This window comes from Stegodyphus dumicola, chromosome 8 (genome assembly GCF_044657685.1).
Source record: "Stegodyphus dumicola isolate Sdum_Otavi_A_Nest chromosome 8, ASM4465768v1".
In the NCBI taxonomy this organism is placed as follows: Eukaryota; Metazoa; Arthropoda; class Arachnida; order Araneae; family Eresidae; genus Stegodyphus; species Stegodyphus dumicola.
The window spans coordinates 126,625,183-126,637,592 of record NC_140775.1 but is presented as its reverse complement, the minus strand read 5'-3'; the positions used below and the strand labels follow the sequence as shown (position 1 = coordinate 126,637,592).

The window sequence follows — 12,410 nt, the reverse complement described above, 5'->3', positions numbered from 1 at the left end:
AGAAGAATTTTCAGATCATTAAAAAAGTAAAAATGTAAAGAGCAATAAAATACAAATTAGAAGTATATCTCATAGCTGAATGAAAGTACTTCATTGAATGACAGTACTTCATATGAAAGGCCATTCTGAGAAAATTAAATTAAATGTAATAATATTCTCTGGAGCAAAAATTTGCAACTAATATGCCAGTTTCTCTTCAATATATTTTGCAAACAAAAATATGAAGACTTTTGTTTTCTACTTCTTTTTTTTTTTTTTTTTTCTGTTACCAATTTTTGATTCATTTAATTTCTTACCAAGTTTAAGTTATTTTTATTAAAAAGTAGAAAATTCTGTTTTAGTTTTTACATCATTTGAGCAATTTTTCTGCCCAATATAACCCTATCTAATTTTTCTTCACTACTCCTTACACACTTATGGTCATGGATTGAACAGCTTCTTTCCAATTTTACAAATTAGCTCTTGTAATGAAAAGGTGTTTCTCTATTTTTTTACATCCTTTTAGGGTATAAACTTGGGCACAAATTGTTTACGATTAAAGAGTTCATTACATTACAATTTTAAAATTTAACAAACATTTTTGGTTTTTGCATATTTTTGTAAAGTCTGGTTCTTTTTATCAAGTTTAGCATTTTTGCCCACATATTCCATTTTATTGCATATTCATTCAGCTTCATTTGGAATAAGATCCACGAAAATTGGAGGTGAGTTTTGTTAGTCTTACAAGAAGTCTTTATTTAACCCTTTGATGCGCAGTGGTCGCGCCTTGAAACCACCATTTTTCGAATTTTTTTCTCCTCTTTTTTCCGAAATTGAGTGAAAACCAATTGATTACTGTTCTTTTACCTCTAAATAACACAAAATGACTGTAGAATCATACATGTTTTAGGCATTAATACTTCATATTGGATGTCTTTTAAAATTCGTTTTGAATGAGACAAAATAACTTCCTTTTATTAATATAAACAACTTTAAATTTCAAAATCATGAACAATAAAAAATTGCAATAATTAAACTGCATATATAAAAAAACCCTCTCTATATATGGCATTTGCTATGTGGTTTCAGGGCGAGACCACTGCGCCACTAGAGCATTGTGCCACAATGCTCACAATTCTCTAGAGGCTTGGTGGTCGTGCCTTGAAACCACTGCTCTTCTCAATGGCGTTTGCTAGCTTTCCAAATAGGAATGTTTATTTTTACCCGGATATAGATAAGGGGTTTTGAAACCACAGAGTTATTTTATTACTAAACAATACATGCACATGCCCAGTAGAAAGGTCTTTTTTTTCCAGAGACTTTTCTCTGACCTCAACACACTTGCTCCCCAAGCTAGTATAAAGATTTTATAAATTATTTCCTGCAATTTAAATTTAATGTAAATATACTTTGCTACAATTAAAAATAAAATTAAAAATATTTTCTGAATATTTTGGGATGAAATATGAATAAAATAAGTATGAATGGGAAACAAACAATCCGTACAAAGCCGAAAAGACCAAGCCCCCCCCCATTAATATATAAAACCACAAATTTCATGTGCCAGATGAAAAGAAACTAAATAACGCTGGACATATACCAGTGAAATTTAGATCCAGGCAGTGTACATTTTGTAGCACAAGGAAGAAACCTCATAGAACAAGATACATGTGCAAAACGTGCTATGTGGGTCTATGCATGTACCAAAAAAAAAAAAAAAACATGCTTTGAACAATGTCACAAAAAATATTTTTCATTGAAATTAAAAAAAAACACCGAGGTTTTTTTTATCCTTATTTTACTGAGTTTTTTAATCCATTTATCCAAACGTCCTTATTATGTAGGTACTTATATTTTCACTGCTATAGAAAAATTACATAAAAGCTTATTTTTAAATTTTTTCTGACGATTTACTTTGTAAACTAATTGAAGCCAGAGAATAAGCCGAAGTGCATATTTTGCAGACTCTGCCACGTGAGCAGCTACAGGGGCTGCAGCGAATATAAGAAAAGGTTTGAAAGGAAGAGCAGTCCTCCCTAGCCTAAAGTACCTGATTTCTCTGAAGAAAACTTTTCCAGTTCAAAGACAGCCCAAACCCCGGTGAAGAAAACCCCCCTCAAGCCACATACGGCGAGAAACTGCAAGGAAAAATCACCCCACTGCCAAAAGACCTAAACGATGTCTTAATTGTATCCAAGATGAAAAAATCAATGCATTCCTAACTGCCATCGTATCCTGTATTGTAAAGATCAGAGCGGCAAAAAGTTCAGCTGAAAAACTACAAACCAGATTTCAAGCAGCAATGTTACTCTTAAAATTTGCAGAATCAGAAGACTAGAATAGATTTAGAAACGCCCTCCAGGACTAACCAATAGGAATACAGGAAATCTTCACGACTATGTTACGGACCTAATTTGTCTCAATTTGTTAGGCAGTTTACCTTCTTCTCCAGAGGCGGTTTACGAACGGCTTTCACCATCGCAACAACTTGTGAGAATCTCTTATTTTGGAATTCTCTGCCTACTTCAATCAAGTTATGCTAGGAATGTCATGCTATTTTGCCATGAGTTACACTCAGGATGAGGCTTTAAGCCTAGGCACCTTTATACATGTGCTCCGTACCTGAGCCTTTGTAAATTAATGTAAAAAGTTATACAGTCAAAAGTTGTTAATTCGGACACCCATAATCCGGAATGATCTATAATCTGGACCTCAAAGCTAAAAACTTTCTGTACATGCGCCGTGTTGACGCATGCGCATAGGCATTTACGCGTGCGCGTAAGACCTTTACGACTGCGCATATGCGTGTGCGCAAACGCAGAATACGTTTTCGCATGCGCGTTTTAATGTATAACGGACGGTATAAGCTAAAATTATCTAATTATATATTTCAGTTAATGTTGATGATTGTGTTGTTCCTTAATCTTCGAAGTGGATCTGGCTTATTATTTTTTGCAGACTGTAAGAGCAATTTTATAAAAGTAAACTTGAACTTTCGATTATGTCAAATACAATTTCCGATGCTGGAGCTCCCAAAGGATCTACAAAACGAAAGTATGTTTCGATGTCCATAAAACAAAAAGTGGAATTGCTGCAAAACATGGATAAAGACATGAAAAAGGTGACAGAGAGGTTAGTGAAAATGAAAATTTTTGATTGACAAGTTAGTCGGCATTCTTGGCACAGCAATTACGGGACTTGAACAGCAGAACTTTGTAACTGAACAAGAAATTATGTTTGTTTATAGAATTAAAGAGAAAGTATTATCACATAAAACGAAGCAACTTCAACAACTTACATTGAAAGAAATGTTTAATAAAGCAAACAAATAAATATTAAGCTTTTTTTTTTTTTTTTTTGTAAATTTTGATACTCTTTAGATCATAATTGTTCTTTATTTCATAAATTACGGTTTCATATTTTTAATTTTAGAATTTCTGCATGCCATCTTACGAGATTTAAACTGATGATCTATAATCCGGAATCGCCGAAGTCCCGACGTGTCCGGATTAACGACTTTTGACTGTATATAATGCAATTCTCACATACATTTTTTTTAATTCATAAATTTCGTCATTTATTGGAAACGCGCACGGAAAAAGGTAAGTTTTCTTTTTCCTACTACCTCAGTAAATTTCTCTTAGACGCACTTCAGTTAAAGTAGCTAAAATTAAAGACACCAGCGTCAAAGTCCTAGACACACGGTGGTTTCACAGTGCGACCACCATTCTTAGAACAATGGGTAAGAGTAGATTATTTTTAATTCACATATTATTTGTCGCTAGGATCCTAATATTCAATTTCTAGAGTTTTCAGTTAAAAAAATTATAAAAATAATATCGCGCGCGTCAAAGGGTTAATTCTAAAAGAATATTCTGGAACATTCGCAGGACACAGAAATGTTTACTGGATTTTAGAAATATGACTTGTGGAAGTATTCGGGTCTGACCTCCCATAGATAAAGTTTAAACTCCAGGTATTTTAGCTACTCGCAGTTTTAGCTTTCTACCAAATTTTAGACTAAGGCTTTCAAAATCTTTATTACAAGTTGCCTTCCTGATCACTGTAATGTAATTATTTTGAGAAATTCTTTATTTTTATTCCCATATGATTTTCACACTTTTTAAAATTAAAAAAAAATTTCTATCTTTGGAGAAGAAACTTTATTAATTTATGCAAATTAAAATTTAATTTTAGCTGCTTCAGTGCTTAACTGTATTATTTTTAAATGTACTCAAAATTTATGCATATTTAAAAATTTTTTCGTTTAAAAATCATTAATTATCAAAATATTTAGCAATTATGGCATACTCTATTGGGAAGGCCATTACTCAAATTAATCTCTTTTACTCACTGTTAAGATTATTTATTAACAAAAAATATCATTGTAAAGCATGCATAAAAGGCTTCTATTTTAATGAACTAATTTGCCATTCATATAATACTGTGTGTGTATATATCCATACATTAACTACGTTTTTTTAAATGTGATAAATAAATAAATAAATATGTAATTTTTTTTTAAAATATCTACTGATTATGGCGCTTGCCTAATTTGAAGGCCACTGTCCAAATTAACCTCTTTTCTGATCTTTAAAGTTATTTTCAAACAAAAAGTTATCACTGTACAGCATACACGATATAATGGCACTTCAAAGTGAAGTACGTTTTTATACATACAAGAATATATGTGTATATACACACACATGTATACATAAATTAAAAAATATTACAAGCTGCAGTATTAATTACAGAAATTAAATCAGTAATTTAATACATTAATCCTTCTTTTCTTTTTTATTAAACCAAAAAGCCACAAAATAAATTAAAATTATAAAAATATGTCCACAGAAATATATTGATTTCCAAAAATGCAAACAACTTTGAATATCTAAAAGAAGAAATGCCATTCCCATGTAAGAAAATGATTGCATTTTTATAACCCACCATATCCAGTCAAAGAGAACGTGTTGAAGGTATGTTGCATGCTTACTCATTGCTTTTTCAACTTCCATTTCAACAAAAAGAAATAATGGTGCACTACATAAGCACAAATAATATCCAGGATGAACACCATGCCAGAATGAGCTGACCATCATTGTTATAAGCATCCTAAAAAAGGAAAGCCGTGTTATTTCTAAATTGCACAATACGGAAAGATGTTAATTAACAATAAATTAGTCTAACGTATTATTAGGCTAAGTAATTTCATTTTAAAGAGGTAAATTAAATTTTTAAGTTAATCATATATTCAAAAGATATCAATATAGTTTTTCTTATAGATATAAGAAACAAAATGTCACAGACTCTTATAACTAAGATGTATATAATTAATCAACAAAATCAAGTTAATATTAATTTAACCATGCCCAGGTTATAGCAGCATGTACATCTGGGCAAAAGGAGTACAGATGGCCAAGATAGAAAGCTATGTGCTGTGTAATTAAAATAGTTCTACGCATACTAGTTAGGCTTTAATTTTATAAGATCTGAAGATATTCTGCATTGCTATTAAAACTCTATTATTATGATTAATGTCCATTTGATAAACTATGGCTTTATTTTATTTTTGTATTTTAAAATACTGTGTGTTAAATAAATCAGCATTTTAGTACAGTAGAAAGTCCGTAATCCGGAATATCCGTCCATTATCTGGAATAACCTCAAAGCCACAAACTTATGCATGCATGTAATGTCTTTATACATGCGCCCTTCCGATAGTGAAGAAAGTGACGGAAAAATTATTGAAGATGAAAAAATTTCGATTGACAAGTTAGTTAGTATTCTCGACACGGCAATTACGGGACTTAAACAGTGGAACTTTGTAACTGAACAAGAAATTTTGTCTGTTATAGAATTAAAGAGAAAGTATTAGCACAAAAAATGAATCCGATCCGATCCGAACAAGTATAGCGGAGTAGCGCGCAAAGCGCGCTATTTCCAGCTCATGAGGAGAGCCAGTAGGCACATGACGGTAGGAAGTCTGACGTGGTAGGAGTTAAGAGAATGAGGTGAGGCAGAAGGGGGGCAAGCAAGATGCCGCAAGCCTAGGAATTAGGCCAGACAAGAAGACGCCCCGCAGATGGGGCAGTACAAGGTAAAGCAATCACGAGTTTTTATGATAAGCTACTGTGAGAATATACTACATGACAGAACGAGTTTGTAGGAATACAAACTCTCAAAAGCATACATTTGCAGATATAGAGTTGCAGTGAGAAAAGTGCAGTTTGTAAGATCAGATATCATATAAAAGTTTCGATGAAATAATGCGAAAAGTATTCATAAAAGCTATAAACAATATATATAATTATATATATATATATATATAAAAAAAAAAAGCAATTTGAAAAACTTACATTGAAAGACATGTTTAATAAAGTAAACAAATAAATATTAAGCTTCTTCCTTTTTTTTTTTTTTTTTTTTTTTTTTTGGAAATTTTGATAACCTTTAGATCAGGGATGTCAAACTCATAGGTACACTTGGGCCAAACAAACAAGATTTAACTTTAGGCGGGCCGCAAAAAAAAAAAATCAATATTCATAGAAACGTAGATTTATTTAGGTAGCTGAACGCAAGCTACTCACACGCATTTGTAATTTAAGTAGTGTGTGTGTCAGCTTGCTGTGAGTAATCTAACAACACTGAATAAATTATCGTTAATTACTTAGCAGTAAACACTTCATTTTTTTCTTCGTCGATATGTTATTTATTTATATATTATTATTTTCCGATATATTGGCCAGGCCGCAAAAATATTTGTTGTAGACCGCGAGTTTGACATCCTTGCTTTAGATCATAATTGCTCTTTATTTCATAAATTACGGTTTCATAGTTTGAATTGTATAATTTCTGCATGCCATCTTACCAGATTTAAATTGATGATCTATAATCCAGAAAAAACCCTAATCCAGAATCGCTGAAGTCTTGACGAGTCCGGATTACGGACTTTGTACTGTATATTATTTACTGCTATATTCTTAAAAAAGTAAGAATCAAATAGTGTAAAGAACATTAAAATACAACTAGAAATAAATCTCATAGCTGAATGAAAGTACTTTGGCCATTCAAAGAAAATAAAATTAAATATAATTATGTTCTATTCTGATGAATTATATTATAACAGGGTTCGTACACATTTCTGCACATGGGAATCAAGGCCTTTTAAAGACAATTAATGAAAAAAATTAAGGACCCATCAACAAATGGGAACTGAATGAATTCAAGTAAAGATACTAGCTATGCCTGAACTTCACTTTTGAGGTACCATCCTAAGAATAAAATAGATCCACATATAGAATGCATTATTATTAAATATAATTTAATAAACATAATTATAAAACAAATTCGAGAATAAAATCAACTTTATAAAATTTATCAGGTGCATTAAATATTTTATCCTTATAATAGTTGGGCATATTTGAAAGAAGATTAGTGACATTTTATTTACATTTTACCAACAGGTAGCTTTATGCTGATTTTTTCTTTTATATCTGATTTTGTCATGTACTTGCTCAGTTTAGAGGTTTAGTAAATAGCAGGTAGATTTTATGTCAAACAGCATAGATTAAAATGAGAAGTAAAATCAGCATGATTTATTACAGAAGACTGGCTGTTGCCACTGCTGCTGCTTGCCTACAGAGAAGACCTGCTGATCAGAACAAATCTGAAAGCCAAATGTAGGCATGGTTAGCAAGTTTTGAAAGTTGGTTGTGCTCTGTCTTTCTGATGCAGTTAGTGTCATAACTTCGTGTAGAGTTCTTAGGGTTATAACTCAGTTATTTTTAAGGTTCCAGTTAGCCACTATAGCACCAGAGGTGATAAGTTGTTTTGTATTATTTTAAGTCTCACTAGATGCAAAAACTTAAGATTTACATTAATGTTTAAATTGTTGTGCTTTATCTTATGATTATGGTAAAGATTAATAAAAAGCAATAACTCACTTTAATATGCAGATAACTTTTACATGTGACCAGTTAGTAATAAATAATTAAATTAGCTAGTTAGATACCCTTAGTCATTATAAATTTACATGGCAACTATTAAATAAAAATATTTGTTAAAAACTCGCAATCTATTAACATGTCACAGTTTAAAATACATGTAATTTATGACATTAATTCTTAAATGATATTAAGATAACTACACATTAAAAGCTACAAACCATTTACATTTTGTAGCAATAATTCTCAACAAAATAATTACACATCTTTTTAATTTGAGACTTTTCCAGACATTCTGGCTAATTTATATCAATTTCCTTCTCTTTAAGCATCTTTTCTAATAATAAGAAATTTGTTTCAATTTGCATGTTTTATCTCCTAACTTGTCAATTCCTCGACTATGTACCCATGAGGTTCTACTTGATCTAATAAAAGTTAAATAGTCCAAAACCCTTGACATATGTGAAGCAAATTATCACTATGTCTGAAAATAACTGCAAAATCAAATAAATGTTTAAATAAACCTTTTATTTTAAAAGACCTTAGAACATAAAGACATGTTCTTATGCTAGCAAAATGAACTACAGCTTATGGTGATCCAATTAAACAGGAACAGTCATATTCAAACTAAAAATGTGGACTACTAGTCAAAGACTACTTAAATTAATTTTAATCTAAATTTGCATGATTTCATTCTGGTGAGGAAACAGAAAGGGAAAATTTTAGCAAGGGCTGAAATTATAATCGTATTTGATTTCTTTCTTCAATACATTTCTTCTTCGTTTCAGAATTTTTGGATTTAATTTAAGATTTCTGTTATTCTAAAATGTATATTATTATTTAGAATGTATAGGAAAAGATGCTTACTTTATTTTAGTAATATGAACATTCAGAATAAATATGAAATGATATATAGTAAGGGCCGGTTGCAGAGCCGGCATAGCAGAATTTTTAAAATTTAGTGACACAACAAGCAGCATAATCTAGAAATGGCAAATTTTAGAATTTAGGAAGGCACTAGATAGCAAGATTTAGTATCCACAAAGATTGCATCAGGTGCGAAAATGTGTAACAGCCCTGTGTATGATGCACAGAGCCGTAGCTATGGTTTTCAGCGCCCAGGCACAAATTAAGATTTTGCACCCCCATCTGTATGCCAAGAATGAAGAACATTGCATTCTAAAGTTTTGTAACATCAATTTGGTACCCCATGGATGATGTGCACAAGGACAGATGCCTTCCCTATCCCATCCTAGCTAAGCCACTGATGATGTATTGAAATATATAAGTAAGATCAATCTTCTAAATTAATTTTTCCAATTTCTTTATTAATAGAAAAATTCCTTTCTATAAATGCCTGTCCATGTGATAAGATTAGACACATTTTTGATATTTTCCATGATTGCGTCTAGTGAAAAGTAGGGAAGATAAAGAAAAGATAAACATGTTAAGAAAAAAGATTCTAGTGTTGAAGTAAAACATTAACGCTCCTTTTTACAGCTTTATTGCGCTATACAGCAGATCAAGTTTTCAATGCCAAAGAAACTTGGCTTTGGTTAAGGGGGGGTTAATACCCAAAAGAACTTTTATATCAAAAAAAAAAAAAAAATTGCACATAGATTTAAAGTGTTTAAAAGATGCCTAAAAATACTCTTAAATATAAATAATTCTCATTTATAACAAAAAAAGAAAAAATTGTGCCCCGATTTAAAGTATCTAAAGATCATCTAATGCTCTTTTGTGCACTAGTGTATCAAGGGACTTTATAAAACTCTTGCTAGTTTTAAAGCCATAAATAAAAACATCTTATTGGTATACTGGAAAGCAAATCCAAGAGCTTGGTTAACTGCAAATTTATTTAAAGATTGGTTTTTAAATTGCTTTGTGCCAAACATTAAACGTTATTTAAGGCAGAAAAATTTAAGCCTCAAGACTTTATTACTATTAGATAATGCTCCATGTCACCCACAAGATCTGAATCATCTCAACATCAAAATACTGTTCCTACCACCTAACCTTACTTCATTGCTCCAATTATTGGATCAGTGTATTATTTATACCTTTAAAACATATTACATAAGATGAGCATTACAGTAGAATTTAAATGTACCCAATTTGAAATCAATTAATGTAATGGAAGCTTGGAAGAAATTTTCAATCAAGCATTGTATCGACACCATATCTTTGTCACTGAAAGAACTGAAAACATCAACGTTAAATGTGTGTTCTTTTAATAAGATATGGCCCTCTTCAGTTAAAATACAAAACATGTGTGAATCATCAGAAAATTAAACTGGTGGCTTATTAGAACTTGCTAAATCAATCGGAGACAAAAGTTTTGTGGATATGGTTATTGAGAATGCTCAAGATTTATTAATGGACGAAGTTGATGAAGTGGATTTGATGGGAAATGTCATCCGAAAATGTAAATCAAATCGATTCTGAGGACAGTAGAACTGATGAAGATTGTGCAGTTAATAATTTGATATTAAACAAATAAAAGAAGACCTGAGCTTAGCTGATAATCTCAAGTCATTTTTCTTAAATGCAGACCATTCCACTGAAAGAAGCCAAACATTCAAAAGGGTGTTGCAAAACTGTCTAGCTTCCTACAGATAAATTTACAATGACCTAGTATGCAAGAACTTTTAATGCAGAAAATTCTGAAAATGAAGATATCATTCTACACACACACACACACACCCAAAAAAAAACATTCTTGGTTGATTATACGAGCAGTGATGACGAAGAAATTTATGAAATAAAAGTTGCATTAAATTAAAACAATATACACATATATATATTGTTCACTGTTATACATACATTTATATTTTTAATAAAAAATTAAGTTGTTTATGTATAATTTAAAAATATATTTGTGTTAATAATAAGTTTTTGGAACATAACTTATTAAACTTTTTTGTACCAGCTCTAGATCTCGTACAACATAGTTTCACACAACCAGGCATTTTCTAGGAACCTATCTACCATGTTACAGGAGGGTTACCTGTACTTGAATGAAAGGATAAAAGATTATCTTTTGGATAAAAAATGAGCCTGCATTGTTTGTTGCATGGTGGTGTCACTTGTAATTATTCACAATCAACAGGACTGTGGTTCAAACTCCGATCCTTGTACTCACTACCTTTACAAACAGTAAATAATATGCATATCGTGCACAGATGTGTGACAAAATGCATCAAATCAGGGTGCAAAATTTGTACATTATTGCAAACAGTATATGAAACCTCACACCTGTTACCATGAGATAGCTATAAAACAGCTATCTCTTCAGGGTTGTAGGTTAAAGCTCATGGTCATACAGTGATTTTTCAAAGAATGATTATTGTGAAATGGTTCTACTTTATGGTGAATGTGGCAATAAGATGCGATTGGCAGTGTGATTGTATCGACAACTTTTTCCTGCAAGCTCGCATTCTTCACACAGAATCATCCTACAGGTTGTGAAACATTGATGAGAGACAGACTGCATGACTAGCCAATTCAGCAGACCATCTAAGGTAGGATGGGAAGTACAACTGGGAGATGTATTATATATAACATGCCCTGACATATCCAAATAGCAGCACAAGAAAAATAAGCCTCTCAAAATGTCATGTTTGGAAAATCCCCTACAAATTAGTTGCTACTACTACTCATCAGGTAGCCAACTACTCATCAGGTATTGCTGAAAAAGATGCCGAGAGATGTTCTGTATGGAGCAACTTCATACAGAACATAACTTATTAAACAAGTTAATTAATAAGTTATGTTCATTGTTTGAACCAGAGAGATGTCCAAACAACAATCTTAGGAAATATAGTGCGGATGGATGACACATACTTTTCATAGAAAGAAATGTACAATAGGCAGAACACCTATTGATGGACACTGGAAAATCCATCATGTTCTGCCGACATTCGACACCAAATATGGTTTTTGATTAATGTTTGGTGTGTAATTTATAACAGCAAGCTACTCAACCTAATATTTTACTAGGTTATGTTAATGGTGGCACGATATTTAGAACTTCAAGATATGACACCCAATTTTTTTTAGAACTTGCCATTGCTTCAACTCCGCAATGGATGGTTCCAATATGACAGCATACCTATGCATAAGACAAGCAGTACCTGATGGTGGAATTCAGAGAACAAATAATCAGGTACAGAGGTTTAAAAAAAAAAAAAACCCTCCACATTCACCAGACCTAACTCTAATGGACTTTTTCCTGTGGAGATGTCTCAAACAGCAGGTGTCTGCGATCCGTCCACAAACATTGCACAAACTTCAACTACATATTACAGATGCTTGTCCAAACATGTCACCCACTATGCTACATCATGTGCAACATAAAGTTCTAACAAGGTTCCAGATGCTCATTTCAGTTGATACAGAGAAGTTTGAACATCAAAAATAAAGGTATCTTCTGATAACTAATTGTTTCTTTCTTTCTCAGATCATTTTGTCACGTCACAGTATAAGAAA

At 31.7% G+C, this 12,410-nt stretch overlaps 1 protein-coding gene across 5 annotated transcripts in view; it reads right to left on the bottom strand.

The window, feature by feature from the left end:
- Window positions 1-223: 223 nt before the first annotated feature.
- Window positions 224-12,410, bottom strand: part of LOC118181978 (membrane-bound acylglycerophosphatidylinositol O-acyltransferase mboat7-like) — a 93,294-nt gene continuing 81,107 nt past the window's right edge. For all 5 annotated transcript variants that reach the window (XM_035351224.2, XM_035351223.2, XM_035351222.2 and 2 more), the window contains exon 8: window positions 224-5,091. In XM_035351224.2, the coding sequence (XP_035207115.1) occupies window positions 4,758-5,091 (334 nt within the window). In that variant the 3' untranslated portion in view covers window positions 224-4,757. The remainder of the gene's footprint in view (window positions 5,092-12,410) is intronic.